Here is a 22337-nt window from a genome sequence, read left to right as displayed (position 1 = left end):
CAAGAAAGCGTACCAACTGAGCTCGTGGTATGCTCTTATTTATACGCCCGGTGCATTGAAAATTGGAAGACCCCGCTTGTCAGTGAATGTTGCTATTCTAGCAAAGGGAAGGTGTTTTTTCGGACCTTCGGCTTAAGGCCTTCGTCCATGTCGCAATCTAAATTTATCATCCTAACAAATTAATATTGCGAGGGGCTACTGTTGGGGGCCTTCGGCTTCCGAAGGTCCTCAAAAACATGATTTAACAATGTTTCTGGAGTATAATGTATGAACAGGTATCTTCGGACTCGAATCGGTACCACAGTGGGAGAAGCCCAAAGAATACGAAGGTTGACACAGCGCCGAAGCTGTGAGCAGGAAAGCTTCGGCGTGATAGCAGAAAAGGAAACCGACTTAAAGATGAAAAGGCTATTCAGACCTCGATGGATTACTATAGAATTACTACCAAATGTAAAGGGCATGGGTGTAATTTTACATGGGTTGTGTCCCGTGCCTATAAATAGGTGAACAGTGCCCCCGTACTGTTCACGATGACTTGGCATTTGCTTTTGCGTCACGCTTGTACTTTTACCTTCTTTTAAGCCGAAGGTACATTTGTAATTTGATATCATTTCTATTTTTCCATAATAATAATATAGAAATGAGTTGATAATAATATATAATTGTTTACGTTATCCTTTATATTTCATATGTTTTCTTCTTCATTATTATATGTTGTGTTTATGAAGGTACGTCCTTCATAACCTTCATCCGAAAATCATTATATCCCCAAGGGAAATAATGCTTCGAAGGACGAAGGACTTTAATGTTTAACATTTTTTGTGTTGCCTTGTTCTTAACTCATAGCATTTGAGAACAAGTCCCCAACAGGTGCCGAGGTATTCTTGGGGCCATTTACCGAGTTGGAGTAGGCGGGTCCCTGTGGCTTCAGCTGCGGACAGTTGTTCTTGAAGTGACTTGGATCACCGCAGTGCCAACATGCATTTGCCGGAGGTTGGTTGCTTGCCACCGAGGGAGAATGGAAAGAGCTCTGACTCTGCTGGCTTGGGTGGAAACCCAAATGATCGAGTCTTCGGGTGCCGGTCCTGCTGTTGTGCCCGGAGAACCTGGAACTTCCTTTTGAGATGTCCTTTTTCTTCCTCCTTAGCTCTTTCAACTTGCATGGTGAGAGCACCTAGAGGGGGGGGTGAATAGGTGATCCTGTATACTTCAAAACTTAAGCCACAAAACTTTGATTAAGCGTTAGCACAGTTAATGCCAAGTGGCTAAAGAGAAGATCTTGCACAATATGATAACCACAAGGAGTTCAACACAGAGAAGACACAGTGATTTATCCCGTGGTTCGGCCAAGTACAAAACTTGCCTACTCCACGTTGTGGCGTCCCAACGGACGAGAGTTGCACTCAACTCCTCTCAAGTGATCCAATGATCAACTTGAATACCACAGTGTTATGCTTTTCCTTTCAATTTCCCGTTTGCAAGGAATCTCCACAACTTGGAGTCTCTCGCCCTTACACTTGAGATTCACAAAGAAATACGGAGTAAGGGAGGGAAGCAACACACACAAATCCACAGCAAAATGCGCACACACACGACCAAGAATCGAGCTCAAAAGACTATCCCAAAGTTCTCACTAGAACGGAGTTCGAATCACTTAGAATGACAAACGAATGCGCAAAGACTGAGTGTGGATGATCAAGAATGCTCTAAGGTTGCTTGGTTCCCTCCTCCATGCGCCTAGGGGTCCCTTTTATAGCCCCAAGGCAGCTAGGAGCCGTTGAGAGCAATTCCAGAAGGCCAAACTTGCCTTCTGTCGTCGGGTGCACCGGACAGTCCGGTGCACACCGGACACTGTCCGGTGCCCGATTTCCTTCCTTAAACAGCGCAGTCGACCGTTGCAGATGCGGGAGCCGTTGGCGCACCGGACATGTCCGGTGCACACCGGACAGTCCGGTGCCCCTTCCCGACCGTTGGCTCGGCCACGTGTCCCGCGCAGATCGCGCGGCCGACCGTTGGCCCGGCCGACCGTTGGCTCACCGGACAGTCCGGTGCACACCGGACAGTCCGGTGAATTTTTAGCCGTACGCCGTCGGCGAATTCCCGAGAGCGGCCTCTTCGGCCGGGGCAGCCTGGCGCACCGGACACTGTCCGGTGCACCACCGGACAGTCCGGTGCCCCAGACCGAAACAGCCTCTTGGCTGTACACAGCCAAGTCTTCTCTTCTTCTTTCTGTTTCTAACACTTAGACAAATATATTAGTACACACAACCAATGTACTAAGACTTAGAAACATACCTTTGCTCTAGATTTTCACTTTGTTCATCCATGGGCATTGATTCACATTTAAGCACTTGTGTTGACACTCAATCACCAAAATACTTAGAAATGGCCCAAGGGCACATTTCCCTTTCAATCTCCCCCTTTTTGGTGATTTATGCCAACACAACATAAAGCAACTAGAACAAGTGCAAAATCACTTCAAATAAAACTCAAATTGATTTTGATTCAATTTTGGCATATATGGATCATCCTTTGCCACCACTTGGTTTGTTTTTGCAAATCAAACTCAAATCTCTATCTCTATGTCAAACACACATATTGAGGCATAAAGAGAGTCATTCCAAAAGAGATTGATCAAAGATTTCAAAAACTCCCCATATTTCCCATAATCAACATTTCTCCCCATACGAAGCCAACTTTTGACAAGAGAGACAATAAAAGAGTTTAACAAAACAAAAACTCTATTCTACTATTTTCAAAATCTCTCAAGTGGTAGCTGATCCATTTATCACTTTGGCCTTTATTTTCTCCCCCTTTGGCATCAAGCACCAAAACGGGATCAATCTTGGCCCATTAACCCCATTGCCTCACCAAAATCCTCAATAAGAATACAAAGGCAATAAGAGTCTAAAGATGAACTTGGAATAAGTTACCCTCTCATCGGAGTGCAGTGGAAGTCTTTCATGATCCAAGTCCACCTTTTCCCTTTCAATTCTCCTTCGAGACTAAATCATCAAACTCAAGCACATGGTTAGTCTCGAAAGGGTCAAGTTGTAACACATCTCCCCCTAAACATGTGCAGCACTTTGCAACGGACTTGTGAGGTCCAGGGAGTGTTTGTACAACTTGAGCACCACAATAAGCAACAAAATGCAGAATGAACCTGATCAAAGGCATAAACACATGTATGCTATAATTCAATCCAAGTTCCGCGAATCTAAGACATTTAGCTCACTACGCAACCTGCAAAAGGTCTTCTCATCTAGAGGCTTAGTGAAGATATCGGCTAGCTGGTTCTCGGTGCTAACATGAAACACTTCGATATCTCCCTTTTGCTGGTGGTCTCTCAAAAAGTGATGCCGGATGTCTATGTGCTTTGTGCGGCTGTGCTCAACAGGATTTTCCGCCATGCGGATAGCACTCTCATTGTTACATAGGAGTGGGACTTTGCTCAGATTGTAGCCAAAGTCCCGGAGGGTTTGCCTCATCCAAAGTAGTTGCGCGCAACACTGACCTGCGACAACGTACTCGGCCTCAGCGGTGGATAGGGCAACGGAGGTTTGTTTCTTAGAGTTCCATGATACCAGGGACCTTCCTAAGAATTGGCACGTCCCTGATGTACTCTTCCTATCGACCTTACATCCAGCATAGTCGGAGTCTGAGTATCCAACTAAGTCAAAGGTAGACCCCTTTGGATACCAGAGCCCGAGGCAAGGCGTAGCAACCAAATATCTAAGAATTCGCTTTACCACCACTAAGTGACACTCCTTAGGATCGGATTGAAATCTAGCACACATGCATACGCTAAGCATAATATCCGGTCTACTAGCACATAAGTAAAGCAAAGAACCTATCATTGACCGGTATGCTTTTTGATCAACGGACTTACCTCCTTTGTTGAGGTCGGTGTGTCCATCGGTCCCCATCGGAGTCTTTGCGGGCTTGGCGTCCTTCATCCCAAACCGCTTTAGCAGATCTTGCGTGTACTTCGTTTGGGAGATGAAGTTGCCGTCCTTGAGTTGCTTCACTTGGAACCCAAGGAAGTAGTTCAACTCGCCCATCATCGACATCTCGAATTTCTGCGTCATCACCCTGCTAAACTCTTCACAAGACTTTTGGTTAGTAGAACCAAATATTATGTCATCGACATAAATTTGGCACGCAAACAAATCACCATCACATGTCTTAGTAAAAAGAGTTGGATCGGCTTTCCCAACCTTGAAAGCATTAGCAATTAGAAAGTCTCTAAGGCATTCATACCATGCTCTTGGGGCTTGCTTAAGTCCATAGAGCGCCTTAGAGAGCTTACACACGTGGTTGGGGTACCGTTCATCCTCGAAGCCAGGGGGTTGCTCCACGTATACCTCCTCCTTGATCGGCCCGTTGAGGAAAGCGCTCTTCACATCCATTTGGAACAGCCTGAAAGAATGGTGAGCGGCATATGCTAGCAGGATACGAATAGACTCTAGCCTAGCCACAGGAGCAAAAGTCTCCTCGAAATCCAAACCTGCGACTTGGGCATAACCTTTTGCCACAAGTCGAGCCTTGTTTCTCGTCACCACCCCGTGTTCGTCCTGTTTGTTGCAGAACACCCACTTGGTTCCCACAACATTTTGCTTCGGACGAGGCACCAGCGTCCAAACTTCATTTCTCTTGAAGTTGTTGAGCTCCTCCTGCATGGCCAACACCCAGTCCGGATCTAGCAAGGCCTCCTCTACCCTGAAAGGCTCAATAGAAGAGACAAAAGAGTAATGCTCACAAAAATTAACTAATCGAGATCGAGTAGTTACTCCCTTGCTAATGTCACCCAGAATTTGGTCGACGGGATGATCCCTTTGAATCATCGCTCGAACTTGGGTTGGAGGTGCTGGTTGCGCATCTTCCTCCATCACACGATCATCTTGTGCTCCCCCTTGATCACACGCCTCCTGTTGATGAACCTGTTCATCGTCTTGAGTTGGGGGTAGCACCATAGTTGAGGAAGATGTTTGATCTCGTTCATCGTGTTCCTGTGGCCGCACTTCTCCAATTGCCATGGTTCGTATAGCGGCCGTTGGAACATCTTCTTCATCTACATCATCACAATCAACAACTTGCTCTCTTGGAGAGCCATTAGTCTCATCAAATACAACGTCGCTAGAGACTTCAACCAAACCCGATGATTTGTTGAAGACTCTATACGCCTTTGTATTTGAGTCATAACCTAATAAAAACCCTTCTACAGCTTTGGGAGCAAACTTAGAATTTCTACCCTTCTTCACTAGAATGTAGCACTTGCTCCCAAATACACGAAAGTAAGATACATTGGGTTTGTTACCGGTTAGAAGCTCATACGACGTCTTCTTGAGGAGGCGGTGAAGGTAGACCCTGTTGATGGCGTGGCAAGCCGTGTTCACGGCTTCCGACCAAAAACGCTCGGGGGTCTTGAACTCTCCAAGCATAGTCCTCGCCATGTCGATTAGCGTCCTGTTCTTCCTCTCTACCACACCATTTTGTTGTGGTGTGTAGGGAGCAGAGAACTAATGCTTGATCCCTTCCTCCTCAAGGAACTCCTCCACTTGAAGGTTCTTGAACTCGGACCCGTTGTCGCTCCTTATCTTCTTCACCTTGAGCTCAAACTCATTTTGAGCTCTCCTGAGGAAGCGCTTGAGGGTCCCTTGGGTTTCAGACTTATCCTGCAAAAAGAACACCCAAGTGAAGCGGGAAAAGTCATCAACAATAACTAGACCATACTTACTCCCTCCTATGCTCAGATAGGCGACGGGTTCGAAGAGGTCCATATGCAGCAGCTCTAGGGGTCTTGAAGTAGTCATCACATTCTTGCTGTGATGTGCTCCTCCCACTTGTTTACCTGCTTGACAAGCTGCACAAGGTCTATCCTTTTCGAATTGCACGTTAGTCAAACCTATCACGTGTTCTCCCTTTAGAAGCTTGTGAAGGTTCTTCATCCCCACATGTGCTAAGCGGCGATGCCACAGCCAGCCCATGCTAGTCTTAGCTATTAAGCATGCATCTAGACCGGCCTCTTCTTTTGCAAAATCAACTAAATAAAGTTTGTCGTCTAATACACCCTTAAAAGCTAGTGAACCATCACTTCTTCTAAAGACAGACACATCTACATTTGTAAATAGACAGTTATATCCCATATGACATAATTGACTAACAGATAGCAAATTATATCCAAGACTCTCTACTAAAAATACATTAGAGATAGAATGCTCATTAGAAATTGCAATTTTACCTAACCCTTTCACCTTGCCTTGATTCCCATCACCGAATATAATTGAATCTTGGGAATCCTTATTCTTGACGTAGGAGGTGAACATCTTCTTCTCCCCCGTCATATGGTTTGTGTATCCGCTGTCGATAATCCAGCTTGAACCCCCGGATGCATAAACCTGCAAGGCAAATTTAGGCTTGGGACTTAGGTACCCAACTCTTGTTGGGTCCTACAAGGTTAGTGCAAATTTCCTTAGGGACCCAAATGCAAGTTTTGTCTCCCTTGCATTTTGCCCCTAACTTCCTAGCAACTATTTTCCTATCCTTTCTACAAATAGCAAAGGAAGCATTTAGTGCATGATAAATTGTAGAAGATCCATTCATAACTTTTCTAGGAATATTAACAACATTTCTCCTAGGCATATTATGAACAACATTTCTCCTATCAACATTTCTATCATGCACATAGGAAGAACTAGAAGCAAACATGACATGAGAATCAAAATCATCATAAGCATTAAAACTCCTATAAGCATTTCTAGTTTGTCTCCTATCATGGTACATAAAAGCATGGTTCTTTTGCACACTACTAGCCATAGGGGCCTTCCCTTTCTCCTTGGCGGAGATGGGAGCCTTATGGCTTGTCAAATTCTTGACTTCCCTCTTGAAGCCAAGCCCATCCTTAATTGAGGGGTGTCTACCAATTGTGTAGGCATCCCTTGCAAATTTTAGTTTATCCAAATCACTCTTGCTAGTCTTAAGTTGGGCATTAAGACTAGCTACTTCATCATTTAATTTAGAAATGCACTCTAGGTGTTCACTACAAGCATCAACATTAAAGTCTTTACACCTAGTGCAAATCACAACATGTTCTACACAAGATGTTAATTTACTAGATTTTTCTAGCTTAGCATTTAAATCATCATTTATGCTCTTTAAGCTAGAAATTGTCTCATGGCAAGAAGATAATTCACAAGAAAGCATTTCATTTCTCTTAACTTCTAAAGCATGGGATTTTTGTGCTTCTACAAATTTGTCATGCTCTTCATATAAAAGGTCCTCTTGTTTTTCTAGTAATCTATTCTTGTCATTCAAGGCATCAATCAACTCATTAATCTTATCAATTTTAGATCTATCTAATCCCTTGAATAAGCATGAGTAATCTATCTCATCATCATCACTAGACTCATCCTCACTAGAAGAAGCATAGGTAGGGTTTTGAGTACATACCTTCTTCTCCCTTGCCATAAGGCATGTGTGACGCTCGTTGGGGAAGAGGGTCGATTTGTTGAAGGCGGTGGCGGCGAGTCCCTCATTGTCGGAGTCGGAAGAGGAGCAATCCGAATCCCACTCCTTTCCGATATGTGCCTCGCCCTTGGCCTTCTTGTAATGCTTCTTCTTTTCCCTCTTGTCCTCCTTTTCCTGGTCACTTTCATTATCGGGACAGTTAGCAATGAAATGACCAATCTTACCACATTTGAAGCATGAGCGCTTCTCCTTTGTCTTGGTCTTGTTTGGCTGTCCCTTGCGACCTTTAAGCGCCGTCTTGAAGCGCTTAATGATGAGGGCCATCTCCTCATTATTTAGCCCGGCCGCCTCAACTTGCGCCACCTTGCTTGGTAGCGCCTCCTTGTTCCTTGTTGCCTTGAGAGCAATTGGTTGAGGCTCATTGATCGGTCCATTCAAGGCGTCGTCCACGTATCTTGCCTCCTTGATCATCATCCGCCCGCTTACGAATTTTCCGAGTACCTCCTCGGGCGTCATCTTCGTGTACCTGGGATTCTCACGAATATTGTTCACGAGATGAGGATCAAGAACGGTAAATGACCTTAGCATTAGGCGGACGACGTCATGGTCCGTCCATCGCGTGCTTCCGTAGCTCCTTATTTTGTTGATAAGGGTCTTGAGCCGGTTGTATGTTTGGGTTGGCTCCTCGCCCCTTATCATTGCAAACCTTCCAAGCTCGCCCTCCACCAACTCCATTTTAGTGAGCATGGTGATGTCGTTCCCCTCGTGAGAAATCTTGAGGGTGTCCCATATCTGCTTGGCATTGTCCAAGCCGCTCACCTTATTGTACTCGTCCCTGCACAAAGAGGCTAGCAACACAGTAGTAGCTTGTGCATTTTTATGAATTTGTTCGTTAATAAACATAGGACTATCCGAGCTATCAAATTTCATTCCATTCTCTACAATCTCCCATATGCTTGGATGGAGAGAGAATAAATGACTACGCATTTTGTGACTCCAAAATCCGTAGTCCTCCCCATCAAAGTGTGGAGGTTTGCCGAGAGGAATGGAAAGCAAATGCGAATTCGAACTATGTGGAATACGAGAATAATCAAATGAAAAGTTCGAATTGACCGTCTTCCTGTAGTCGTTGTCATCGTCCTTTTGGGAAGAGGAAGATTCGTCGCTGTCGTAGTAGACAATCTCCTTGATGCGCCTTGTCTTCTTCTTCTTCCCATCTTTTCATCTATGACCCGAGCCCGAGTCGTTTGACTTGTCATCCTTTGACTCGTTGACGAAGGACTCCTTCTCCTTATCGTTGATCACGATTCCCTTCCCCTTAGGATCCATCTCTTCGGGCGGTTAGTCCCTTTCTTGAAGAGAACGACTCTGATACCAATTGAGAGCACCTAGAGGGGGGGGGGGTGAATAGGTGATCCTGTATACTTCAAAACTTAAGCCACAAAACTTTGATTAAGCGTTAGCACAGTTAATGCCAAGTGGCTAAAGAGAAGATCTTGCACAATATGATAACCACAAGGAGTTCAACACAGAGAAGACACAGTGATTTATCCCGTGGTTCGGCCAAGTACAAAACTTGCCTACTCCACGTTGTGGCGTCCCAACGGACGAGAGTTGCACTCAACTCCTCTCAAGTGATCCAATGATCAACTTGAATACCACAGTGTTATGCTTTTCCTTTCAATTTCCCGTTTGCAAGGAATCTCCACAACTTGGAGTCTCTCGCCCTTACACTTGAGATTCACAAAGAAATACGGAGTAAGGGAGGGAAGCAACACACACAAATCCACAGCAAAATGCGCACACACACGACCAAGAATCGAGCTCAAAAGACTATCCCAAAGTTCTCACTAGAACGGAGCTCGAATCACTTAGAATGACAAACGAATGCGCAAAGACTGAGTGTGGATGATCAAGAATGCTCTAAGGTTGCTTGGTTCCCTCCTCCATGCGCCTAGGGGTCCCTTTTATAGCCCCAAGGCAGCTAGGAGCCGTTGAGAGCAATTCCAGAAGGCCAAACTTGCCTTCTGTCGTCGGGTGCACCGGACAGTCCGGTGCACACCGGACACTGTCTGGTGCCCGATTTCCTTCCTTAAACAGCGCAGTCGACCGTTGCAGATGCGGGAGCCGTTGGCGCACCGGACATGTCCGGTGCACACCGGACAGTCCGGTGCCCCTTCCCGACCGTTGGCTCGGCCACGTGTCCCGCGCAGATCGCGCGGCCGACCGTTGGCCCGGCCGACCGTTGGCTCACCGGACAGTCCGGTGCACACCGGACAGTCCGGTGAATTTTTAGCCGTACGCCGTCGGCGAATTCCCGAGAGCGGCCTCTTCGGCCGGGGTAGCCTGGCGCACCGGACACTGTCCGGTGCACCACCGGACACTGTCCGGTGCACCACCGGACAGTCCGGTGCCCCAGACCGAAACAGCCTCTTGGCTGTACACAGCCAAGTCTTCTCTTCTTCTTTCTGTTTCTAACACTTAGACAAATATATTAGTACACACAACCAATGTACTAAGACTTAGAAACATACCTTTGCTCTAGATTTTCACTTTGTTCATCCACGGGCATTGATTCACATTTAAGCACTTGTGTTGACACTCAATCACCAAAATACTTAGAAATGGCCCAAGGGCACATTTCCCTTTCACATGGCCTTGTTGGAAAGGTGAGAGAAGTTGAGGAAGTCTTGGCTAGCCAGAATTGTCTTGAGCTCTGGCCTGAGTCCCTTAAGGAAACGGGCCATCTTCTTGCTCTCAGTATTGACATCATCTGGCGCGTAGCGGGCTAACTCCGTGAACTTGTGCACATATTCGCTGACGGATCTTCCGTCTTGAGTCAAATCTCGGAACTCGTCCTCCTTAAGCTGTACCAATCCTTGGGGCACATGGTGCTCCCGGAAAGCTGCTTCAAATTCCGCCCAGGTAGCATCTCTGATGGTGACGTTGAAGGTGTCCCACCAGGCTAAGGCCATCCCAGAGAGTTGGTGGGCAGCCAGTTGAACACGCTGATTTTCTGGGCAACTAATGGCTTCAGCTTCCTTTTGATCGTGCGCATCCAATCGTCTGCATCGAGGGGGTTGCTTGATCCGGCGAACGTGGGAGGTTTGAGTCTCAGGAAGTCCCCCATTCTGTCTTGCGGTCTTCCACCATTTGGCCGTTGATTTTCCAGATTTCGAGTGAGGACCTCGATGAGTCGGGTCTGATTGGCTAGAACTTGGGCTAGGTCTAAGGGTAGGGGTGGAGGTGTGGAGAGGTGGGTTTCACTTTCCTCTCTAACGACTTCCCCTTCAGCTCTTCGGGGGAAACCTGCTCCAATCCCTGAGGCGGTAGGCGTGGTTTTATCCGAAGCCATCTGCCAGGGAAGAGAGTCACTATCATGCACATGCAAATTGTTCTCAACCAAGTTATTTTATTCATCACACCATCACATTACAAGCATAAGACTACTACAGGGGAAGACTACACGAGGGCGTTCTTCGAGGTGCTAGCGAGTTCCTTGTCTAAGGTGTCCCCAAATGCCTTGAGAAGATCATCGAGGCTGGCTAGGGATACATCTTCTTCGTCGGACCAGTCATCAATTCTGGGGGGGTAGGGCTAGAGGGGCCTTCTTCTTCTTCTTCTCTGTCTGGCATCCTTGGTTAGTGGTCTTCTTCTGGATCTTCTTTTTGGGGGCGAGTGCCTTTAGCTTCTTGTCAAAGTCTATCTTCAAGGTCCGATAGGCTTCACGGGTGTTGGCTTCCTCGCCTTCCACTATGCTGAGACTCTCCTGGAGAGATGCCTTCTCTTGCGTAAGCTCTTTGACTTGCTGCTCTAGGCTTTCCACTCGGGAGTTTAGGTGGGTACAATGGGAGGAGAGCTCATCGTAGTGGTTGTCGAGGGTGTGGAGGTATCCGGCCATGTAGACGATAGTGGGATCATCTTCTATGGGATCTCCTCCTGAAAGAGCCTGGAGTCTTTTCTTCCAGGTTGGGGTGTTTTTGTTGCTGGGTGGGAAATATCGGAGGGGAGTCTCAAAGATCTCTCGGTTATAGTTTTGGCACAGTTGTTTGAGGGCTTTTCGAGCAACGCTCTGGCATGTGTCTGGGAAGCGGTGCCCGATGAAGGTAATTTGGAAAGGAGGGTGGTTTGGGTAGTTCCAGCTTTCTCCCAAGTAGACTGCCATAGAGCACTTTTCCATTCCATTTTCACGGTACTCTTTCCAGACATATTCGGGCTTCTTGCGGATCCCCAAGCGCAGTGCGCAGCTTCGAAGAAGGTGAGGAAAGCCTTCCTCCTCTGAGCAATAGGAAGTCCTAATCACCCAGGGGTTTTCCATCTGGTAGACGAAAAGAAAGGTCTATTAATATCGGGGAAAAGGGGAAAGAGTGTTTCTTGGAGGTAAGAGGTGTTTTCTTGTTGAGGCAACTTTTAAGGTCAGGGCTGTGGTCTACGGCCAGTCCTATAGGCTCTGATACCACCTGAAGCGTCCCGATCCTTTGGGACTCAAATGTGATATAATTACTAGTCCCAGGAGGCTAGTAACCACATTCATTACTTCAAATAGTTACAGAGTCTGAATAAAGTTATTACAATACCGGGGATACAAGCTCGAAAGTGATCCGAAAAACATAAAGCGCAGTGGACGATAAAATAGCCCAGGCCACAGGCAGAACTGGGTGAAGACACAGCCCCCATCAATCAAGCATAGCAGAAAAGAAGTCTTCAGCTGCTGAAAAACATAAATAAATCTGGGTGAATACACTAGGTATTCCGCAAGCCCACCCGGCTCCCGTAACGAGAAAGTGACCTATATTGTACATGCTTTATATGGTGGAGTTGAAGTCACTCATACTTTTTCATAGAAAGGCGGTACTCAATGTTTAGGGTTTTCCCAAGACAATAGAAGTAACACTTGCTTGACCACCACTGAGCTTCCCGCTCCCGTGGTACCATTTTCTATCCAGAACCTACACACGCATTTCCCTGTTCCCAGTTGTAGTAGAAACACTAATTGTCATACCATACCAGACTCGTCCATACCAGTGGACACGGACTATTCGAATAGGTTTAGACTCTGTGCAGAGGGGTACACTTTACCCACTAGTCCGGCTCTGCGATCTCATGGCCAATGAGACCCGAATCCGAAACTCTTTCCTTCCTTGTACGTCCGAACCTTAACGGTTATACCGGAAGGAGTCAGGCCACCACCATGTCCAAACCGGACAAAACATTCCCCTTCCTTATCCTCCCGGTGCTACCCTAACCTTCATAACCCTGGGGTGGGACCGTACGAGTTCAGATTGAGTGGCTGCCCACACAGCCTCGAGTGGTTGTACTTTTTGAGAGTACAGGTAATGAAAGATGACAAACCGGTCCTTATATGAGAGGACGATCCTTCTGCTCACGCCTAAACCAGCTGAGCCAACACCTTAGGCCCTCCTCTAAACCAGGGAGTCCCTGATCATCCTACTTCACCAGGTGATGAGGGTGAGTACCCTTCATCGCACTCTTTTGGAAAACATTTCACTTATACCCCCTTTTTACTTGTCCCATATCTTTTAACGGAAGTAATAGTTAATGCGGGCTCTCTCATGCTTACCATGCAATTCGATTCCCATCCCATAATCCAGGCTTAGGCAGTGGTAGAGAGAAATAGGTAAATAATGCATCAAGGGAAGGATGGACTTGCCTTCGTCGAAGCTTTCCTGGCACAAAAGGTTAATCTCGGAGGGGTCGGGTTCCTGCCCTTCTTCCGGAGCTAAGAGTTCCGGAGGATCGGATCCCTCTTCCGCTAATTAAACAAGACAATAACAATACATCAAACATAGTGACCTTTGTGGGGTGTGCAAGTTATTATACTTTATTATTTTTGTGCCCTAATAATTTATTTAGACAATTTTTGGTGCATAAAATATTAGTATCTAAATATATATATGAAAATGGGAAAGAAAAATAGGAAAAAGAAAAAGAAAAGGAATTCTCCACTCAACCGGGCCGGGGGGGGGGGAATTTGGCCCACAAGGCGTGCGGGCGCGGGCGCGGGCGCGCTTTGCGGCCCAAACGGCCCAGCAGTGAGGGGACGGCGGCGGGGACGGCGCCGTAGCGCGGGCCCACCAGCCAGGGAGAGAGGGGGGGGGGCTGACGGCGCTACTGGTAACGGAGGGGAGGGGGGCTCGACCGGGCCGGTCGGCGGCGAGCTTCGCGACGGTTCTCCGCCGTCGGTCCGGTCCTCTGGCAGGGAAGGGGTGGCGAAGCACGGGCGGTTGGAGTGGGCCATGATGGTGGGGCGAATTTGGCCTACGAGGGTCTATGGCGGCTGGTCCACGGCGCAGTGGCGGGCGCCTGCGGCGGCGAAGCCGCCGGTGAGGTTTCCGGCCATGACGGGGGGGGGGGGGGGGGCAAAGTGGCGTCGAGTGATCGCGAGTGTGTGGCGGAGCTTTGGCCATAGCTTAATTGAACAGAGAGATGCTAGAGAGGGGGAAAGGAGCTCACCGGAGCAAGGCAGGGGGCACGGCGGCGCTCGCTTGAACGGCTCGGGGAGGAGGGCAGTGAGGATGGCTGGCGTTGTGTGGCGAAGACGGTGCTCGAGCGGGCCCTTTTATAGGCGCTCGGGGAAGGGAGGGGGATGGGGGATGGGGGAGACGGTGAGCACCGGCGAGCTCGCCATGGGTACGGGAATGGCGCTAACGCCGATTGGGACGGCTCGGGCAGGCCGGGGGTGAGTGGTCGGCTCAAGCACAGTGGCGGAGTTTGTCGCGGGGGCTGGCGGGCATTAATGGCGAGGCGACGAGGCGAGGGGCGCTCGGCGGCGATCGCGCCGGTGAGGGATGGGCGAGGGAGAAGGAGCTGACGAGTGGGGTCGGGCTGTCCGCGAGAGAGGTTCGCGCGAGAGAGAGAGGTGAGGTGCTGACAGGCGGGGCCCAGTGGTCAGGGGGTGGGAGCGGCGCGCGGGTTGGGCCGCCTGGGCCGGAAGAGAGTGGGGGGGAGCGCGCGCGCGAGCTGGGCTGAGATTCGGCCCAGCCGAGGGAGGGGAGAGGATTTTTCCTTTTCCTTTTCTTATTCCATTCCTTTTTCTTTTCTTTTTTACTTTTGTTTCTTTTTCTCTTATCAAAATTTCTCTAAATGAACTTGGTGATAAATATGGTCTATGTGAGGTGCTTCAAGTCATTTTAAGTGCATGCAAATGATGGGGTGACCTGGGGGTAGGGTTAAGGGAGAAGAATAAAATGAAGGGGGAAAATTAGGGGGGTTAGGGTTTCAAACCTGGGTTGGGATTTTGGGATGTTACAGTTACCCAAATCGTCCGGGATACCTTTCACCATACCGGTGTACAAGGTACCATGTCGAGCAATGGCATAACGGCCCACCGCCCCAAGGTATGAAAGAAGTCTTCAACCATGCACATGCCAAAGTTAGAAATGTGATAGAAAGAAGTTTTGGAGTGTTGAAGATGAAGTTTAGGATTTTGTTGAACATGCAAAGATTTCCAGAGGACAAGCAAACTAGAATTATTGTTGCATGTATGGCTCTTCACAATTTTATTCGAGAGAGTATAATTGCGGATCGAGAATTCGAAGCATGTGATGCCGATGAAAATTATAACCCAATGCCTAGTTCTGCAGCATCAACATGGCCAGAAGACGAACCTCTTGTTGAAGATGTCAACATGAATGCCTTCCGTGATGACTTAGCTCATGCTTTGTTTCATGGAGTGTAATTTTTTTTAATATTGATTAAGGACTTGTATGTTCGAATGGGACATCACATTTGTATGCAGAAATTAAACTTATTGTGATTTGGATGTTTGATTTGTGAAAATAAATTTATTTGTGTTATTTGTGTGTGGGAGAAGCCACACAAGAGTTTAACACACTAAATCTGGATAAGGAAAGGTTTATTGTAAACTAGCTCTTGGATCCAAATACATAGAGGGCTAGAGCTAGTTTGGGTTAGAGTTAGAGCTAGCGGGCTTGAAGGATCCAAACAGGCTCACTGCTGCTCAGCCGGCGGACACCCACCAATCATTTGTGCCGCAAGAATAGCCCAAACTAATCGCCGGCCCATTTAGCTTTTTCGACACGTCAGTCAGTGCGAAGCCCATCAATCGCGGGGACAACGGGTAACGGGCCCATAGGAACAAGAAGCCCAAAAACCACTTGTCTTTGTCTCTCTCGGGGTCTCTCTCTCTCTCCGTTCCGTTCCGTCGTCTCGGCCTTTCGGGTCTTTCGCTCCCCGGCTCTTCGTCTCCCTCTCTTGCCGAATCCAAGCCCTAAACCATAGGGCTTGCCTGGTGCCCGGGTGGGCTCCCCATGGCGGCAATAGAGGACGAGGAGATGGAGAAGAAGGTGCAGCAGTACCTGCACCGCAAGGGGTTCCGCCTCACCGAGCTCGCGCTCCACGAGGAGCGCAGTCGCCTCTCCACCTCCGACGTCGCGCTTACCCGGTAGGTTTGCCCGTCCCGCTTCCCTGGCCTACATTGGGCTGCAGCTCTCGCCCTGGCCAGTGACGGTAGCTTCTCTGGTACCAGGAAATCTAGTGGCCTCGTGTGAAGTCGAACTGGTGCGTTTTATTTGGCTGCTCGGTGTCTGAACCTCTGTCTGCGTGCTCTCGCCTTGGCTGTCGATTTTACTAATTTGGTTGCTTGGATGTGGACCGTTGGCTTAGATAGTCAATTAGGTACTCATGTTGCGGATTGAAGGGTATAAAGTTATGCCAATTCAGTTTTCATGAAGATCCATGTTTTACATTGCTGCCAGCTGCCAGTTACATGCCATTGTTCAGGCCCGTTACGGTAGCAACCCTGATTAAAATTGTATTACTATTTGAATATTGCAATAAGTTTGTTCTGAAAAAATGAATAACTTTAGCTACACAGTTATTTTGAGGAAGAGTGTGTGGGCTGTGTTGCCATCGTACCATTTTATTCTATCTCCTGAATCCTGATACAATGCCATGTAGTTCTCCTGCGTGTTTGAGGCAAAAAAGATACTGCTAATTTTCCTTTAGCAGTAAGTGCCATAGTTTGCTGTCTTAGGTTGTTTCCACATGTATCGGATATCTGTTCTTTGGAGAGGAAGAAATGAGCTACATGTTGCTTAGATGTTAACACTATATCGTGAAGGGAAGGGACAGGTAACAGCAAATTCAATGTTTTTCTGCCTGAAATTTTTGTGATCATTTGGAAAACAGTGTTTTCTGGATGCTTGCATGTGATGATTGGTGAAGCAATCGGCTTTGTTGGTTCAGTGGTGCTTTATTGATATTATAATAATCGAAGTTCAGTTGTTTTGTCATTGTCTTTCACTCTCCCTTCGAAATGCCATAATATACACAGATTCTGAAGTGGCTATATTTTCACTTACAATCTTACCATACACATCCGTTGATTGATTATATTCTTCAATAACAGGTCTGACAATAATCCAGCAAGATACCATGAGGGATACAGCAGATTAATAGCATGGGCGTATAGTTCTCTTGATCAATATAAGTGCACTGCTTGTAGATAAATTGTACTTAATATTCAGCCAAAGCATATCACGCCTTCAAACTATTTCTAACTGTTACCTTCAAGTGATGCATTTTATGAATCCTCTGTGTTCTATGGCACAAATTTACTTGGCAGACCTCCTCTCCTTTTATGAATCCCATATCTGTCATATAAGCATGATTTTGCACTTGACAACTTATGTAATTCTAGTTTTTCAAAAGGGCGTTTGGTTGTGGCAGGCAAACTATTTTATGTTGTGATCTGATTTTTTAACTTACAGTCTTACGCTCCATTCTGTTCTTAAACTTGGCAATATAATTCATATTTCTTAATTCAGATATTTTTTGTAGCATGAATTACTTCGCGTCCTTTACCCAGTTTTTATCCATTGCTTCATGGATCTAGTGGCAGAGGGACATATGCACAATGGTATTTGTTATTTTGGATATGTTTTGATTTGATAGACTTCCTGTGTTTTTGTTATTTGCTTTAGCTTATTCAGAGCATTTTTTATACTATCTGGCACAGCTCGGTCATTTTTCCATACATTTCGGGAAGCTCATAAGGTGATGCATTCAAGGGATCTTCAGAAGCTGGAAGGCATCCTCTCTCCTTCACACTTGGAGGTTATTTAGCTCTGCACTACATTGTGCCATTATGTTGTGAATGGACCCATGTATTGGAATGTGAATTGTGAACCCATAACCCTAAACAGGGTTGGGTGTGGTATTAATAGACTTGAGTAATTGGGTCTGGCCCATTACAACGAGGGTGAGACGGTAATTACATGGGGAAGGCCCCAAACCCTAGACGGGTAGTCTACCCCCCCGCAGTCACAACTCTATCCTGTACAGTTGTTGAGACTGGATCGAAAGTCTAAAAATACACTCGACGGTAACCCCTTGGTGAAGATGTCGGCGAATTGCAGTGTGGTGGGGACGCTGAGAACCCAAACGTCACCGGCAGCGACACGCTCGCAGACGAAGTGCAGGTCGATCTCTACGTGATTCGTGCGCTGATGCTGCACGGGGTTCGTGGAGAGGTAGACCGCGCTGACGTTGTCGCAGTAGACGAGGGTGGCGCGCTGTAGGGGACTGTGGAGCTCGTGGAGGAGCTGGCGCAGCCAGGAGGCCTCTACCACGCCGTTGGCCACGACACTCGGCCTCAGCGCTGGAGCGAGAGACGACGGGCTGCCGTTTGGCGGCCCAAGAGACGAGGTTGGCGCCCAGGAACACGGCGTAACCGGAGGTGGACCGGCGCGTGTCGGGATAGCCAGCCCAGTCAGCGTCGGTGTAGACCACGAGCTCCGACGTCGGGGATGGGCGGAGTAGGAGGCCGTAGTCGAGGGAGCCGCGGAGGTAGCACAGAATCCGCTTGAGCGCAGTGAGATAGGGCTCCCGCGGAGTGTGCATATGCAGGCACACCTGCTGGACGGCGTATGCGATGTCGGGCCTGGAGAAAGTGAGGTACTGGAGCGCGCCGGTCAGGCTCCGGTATGACGTCGCGTCGGCGACCGGAGGCCCGTCGTCCTCAGAGAGCTTCGCTTGAGTGTCGACAGGCGTGGAGCAGGGCTTGCAGCCAGACATGCCAGCCCGCTCCAGAATGTCGATGGCGTACTGGCGCTGGTGGAGGAAGAGACCCTGAGGCCAGCGCTCGGCGGTGATGTCGAGGAAGTGGTGGAGGGGCCCAGGTTCTTCATCGCGAACTCCCGCTGAAGGGCGACGATCGTGCGGTGTAGAAGGTCAGCGGTGGATGCCGTGAGCACAATGTCGTCGACGTAGAGTAGGAGGTAGATGGTGTCGTCGCCGCGCCGGTAGATGAACAGGGACGTGTCCGACTTGGCCTCGATGAAGCCGATGGAGGCCAGGTAGGAGGCGAAGCGACTGTACCATCTTGCGGCGCCTGCTTGAGGCCGTATAGGGATCGATTCAGCCGGCAGACCAGATTCGGACGGTCAGCGTCGACGAAGCCGGTGGGCTGGCTGCAGTAGACAGTCTCCGTTAGAGTGCCATGGAGGAAGGCATTCTTGACATCGAGCTGATGGATCGCCCAGTCGCGGGAGAGGCCGAGGGAGAGGACGACGCGAACAGTGGCGAACTTGACGACGGGGCTGAAGGTCTCGTCGTAGTCCACTCCGGGGCGCTGGGTGAAGCCCCGAAGGACCCAACGGGCCTTGTAGTGGTCGAGGGAGCCGTCCGAGGTCAGCTTGTGGCGAAATAGCCACTTGCCGGTGACCACGTTGGTACCTGGTGGACGCGGCACCAGGTCCCAGGTGTGGTTGGCCAAGAGGGCCGCGTACTCCTTCATAGCACGACGCCAATGTGGGTCGGCGAGGGCAGTGCGAACGGAGGAGGGCACCGGGGAACCGTCGGGTGGAGTGCTGGACGTAGCAGCTGCCAGGATCAGCCGGTCGACGGGGCGAAGAACGCCAGCGGCGCGCTGAGTCACCATAGGGTGGACGTGCCCGAGGTCGCGGTGGATGGCGACCGGGTGGTATACGGACGACTCGGAGCGAACCGCCGGAACGTCGAGAGCGGCGGGTATGGCCGGCTCGCGGCGGTGATAGACGACGGCGGGGTCGGCGAAGCGGGCCGCACTCGTCGACTGGCCCGAGTCGGGGGGCGCCGAGGTAGTGGCGTGGCCGCGGCGGTGGTAGACGAGTGCGGGGTTGGCGAAGCGAGCCGGGGTCGACGGGGCCGCGCGTGGCGCAGGCGGGGTCGACGTGGCCGCGCGTGGCGCAGGCAGGATCGACGGGACCGCGCGTGGCGCAGGCAGGATCGACGGGGCCGCGCGTGGCGCAGGCAGGATCGACGGGGCCGCGCGTGGCGCAGGCATGGTCGACGGTGTCGCGCGTGGCGCAAGCATGATCGACGTGGCCGCACGTGGCGCAGGCAGGGTCGTCGGGGCCGCGCGTGGCGCGGAAATGGGCGCGAGCGGAGGCGTCGTGGCCGCACGAGGTGTAGGTAACGGCGCAAGGCGGGGCACCGGTGGTGGGGGGGGGACCGGATCGGACTCGAGGAGGGAGTCAAGATCGGTGGGTGGGGTGGAGCCAGCAAGGGGAAACACATCTTCGTCGAAGACGACATGACGAGAGATGATGATGCGGTGGGAGGTGAGGTCCAGACATTGGTACCCTTTGTGGTCAGGGGAGTAGCCAAGGAATAGGCAGTGGGTGGAACGAGGAGAAAGCTTATGAGGAGCGTTAGCGGAAGTGTTAGGGTAGCAGGCACAATCGAACACACGAAGGTGGTCATAGGAAGGGGCTGTGCCGTATAGGGCGAAGTGAGGGGTAGGGTGGCTCACCGCCTTCGAGGGAAGACGGTTGAGGAGGTGGGTGGCTGTGTGCAGGGCCTCTTCCCTGTAGCTGGCAGGGAGAGACGCCTGGAATAGAAGACAGCAGAGCATATTGGTGGTGGTGCGGATCATGCGTTCGGCCCTGCCGTTCTGAGCAGAGGTGTAGGGGCACGAGATACGCAACTGGACGCCATGAGTGAGGAAGAAAGACCGGGAGGTGTTGTTGTCGAACTCGCGACCATTGTCACACTGCAGAGCACGGACTGGGCGACGAAACTGGGTGGATACCCAGGCGAAGAAGTGTGTGAGGGTGGGGAATGTGCCAGACTTCAACCGAAGCGGGAAAGTCCAGAGAAATGGGAAAAGTCATCCAAAATCACCAAATAGTATTTATAACCAGAGAGACTGAGTACAGGGGAGGTCCAAAGATCACAGTGAACCAGGTCAAAAGCCTGCTCAGCTCGAGAAGAAGTAGTAAATGGGAGACGAGTATGTCGGCCTAACTGACAAGCATGACAGAGACCCTCAAAATGTCCCCTACTACATGAAGGATCTAGACTACTGGTAATCTTGGTCATGACGTCGGGTCCAGGATGGCCGAGACGACGATGCCAAGTGGTGGAGGAGGCGGTGGAGGGCTAGAGTGTGTAGAGTGTTCCCGAGCTGTCACAGCGGGCGAGAGGGGTCCTGGTGGCCAGATCCTTCACAGAAAAACCAGAGGGGTCAAACTCAATGGAACAAGAGTTGTCAGTGGTGAATCGACGGACAGAAAGAAGATTGTGAGTGATGTGGGGAGCTACGAGAACATCATTGAGGTAAAATGGCCCAGGGAGAACCGAGGCACCTACTGTGGTGACTGGCAGAGTGGAACCGTTTCCAACGACGATCGAGGATGGGTGAGAGGAAAGGGGGGATGAGAGCGAGAGAGCGTGCCTGCAGTGGGAGTGGTGTGGTATGAGGCACCAGAGTCGATCACCCAGTCGGAGGAGGGAGGGGTCATCGGCATGGTGCTGAAAGCAGCAGCGAGGGAGGCGTTGTCCCAACCGCCAGCCGGCGGGGACCTAGTCGTTGAGGTGGGGGTCCCCGGGGGCAGGAGCGCGGGCGGAGCCTGGGGCACGACGGGCACACCGTAGGGAGGCGTCGGGGGCATGCCGTAGTGAGGTGCAGTCAGGAGGGCCGGCGCCGGGGGGCGGGATGCACTCGGTGCCTGGCCCGGCCACATGGCGATGGTCCCGCTCCAGGGGTTGTAGAAGGACGACCACGCGTGGCCGCCACCCCGGCCGGAGGGACCACCACGAGAGGGTCCGCCACCCCCACGGTCGCCCTTGCGGGAGTGACGACCTCCGTCGGTCGTGGAAGCCGAACGAGGGGCTGTCGGGACGGCGGGTGGAGGGCGGGTAGGAGCCCCGGTCGACGGAGGACGGGTGGCCTGGCCCCCTCGAAGACGGCTGACCGCTGGTAGGAGCGCTGTAGAGAGCCGAGGCTGGAGTGGGCGCCTCATTCGCCATGGTGAGCTCCTCGAGGAGAAGCTCGTTTCGCACGGCGTGGAAGGTGGGGAAGGGCACACTCCTCTTGATGAGAGCCTTCAGGTGGCCGTAGCGGGGGCTGAGGCCGCGCAGGAGGTTCAGCACCAAGGTACGATCGGCGACTGGCTCGCCGAGGTCGCGGAGAGAGTCTGCCAGGCCCTTCATCTGGCGGCAGTACTCTCCCACGGAGAGGTCCCCCTGAGAGAACAGGTGGAACTGGGCGTCGAGGTGGAGCGCCCGCGCACCCCGATTCCCGAGGAACTGGTCCTCGAGAGCGAGCCACGCCTGGCGCGCAGTGTCCGCCTGATCGCGGATGATGTCCTGTAGCTCAACGGTGATGGTGCCGTGGAGCCACGAGAGGACAACGCTGTCCATGAGGCACCAGGAGCGAGGCGGTGGAGCGTCGTGGTCGACGAGGACGTGATCGTCGAGGATGAACCGCCATAGCTGAGTCCTCGCTAACGGGGGTAGTGGGAAGACGCCGGATCCAACACCACGGACACGAGGGCCCGGATGTTGTGCAGTCCTGCGGCTTGAGCGTGGAGAGCAGCGATGAGGTCGGCGTCGAGGTCAGAGGC

At 50.6% G+C, this 22337-nt stretch overlaps 1 protein-coding gene across 1 annotated transcript in view; it reads left to right on the top strand.

Annotated features, from left to right (window-relative positions):
- Positions 1-15635: 15635 nt before the first annotated feature.
- LOC100274161 (transcription initiation factor TFIID subunit 5) overlaps positions 15636-22337 on the top strand; it is a 31138-nt gene continuing 24436 nt past the window's right edge. The window contains 4 exon segments of the mRNA XM_008650810.4: positions 15636-15892; positions 16859-16939; positions 17277-17368; positions 17468-17565. Coding sequence (XP_008649032.1) covers positions 15759-15892; positions 16859-16939; positions 17277-17368; positions 17468-17565 — 405 coding nt within the window. The 5' untranslated portion in view covers positions 15636-15758.

Source organism: Zea mays, chromosome 6 (genome assembly GCF_902167145.1).
Source record: "Zea mays cultivar B73 chromosome 6, Zm-B73-REFERENCE-NAM-5.0, whole genome shotgun sequence".
NCBI lineage: Eukaryota > Viridiplantae > Streptophyta > Magnoliopsida > Poales > Poaceae > Zea > Zea mays.
The sequence above is the reverse complement of the archived record's forward strand: the minus strand, read 5'-3'. Positions and strand labels throughout refer to the sequence as shown.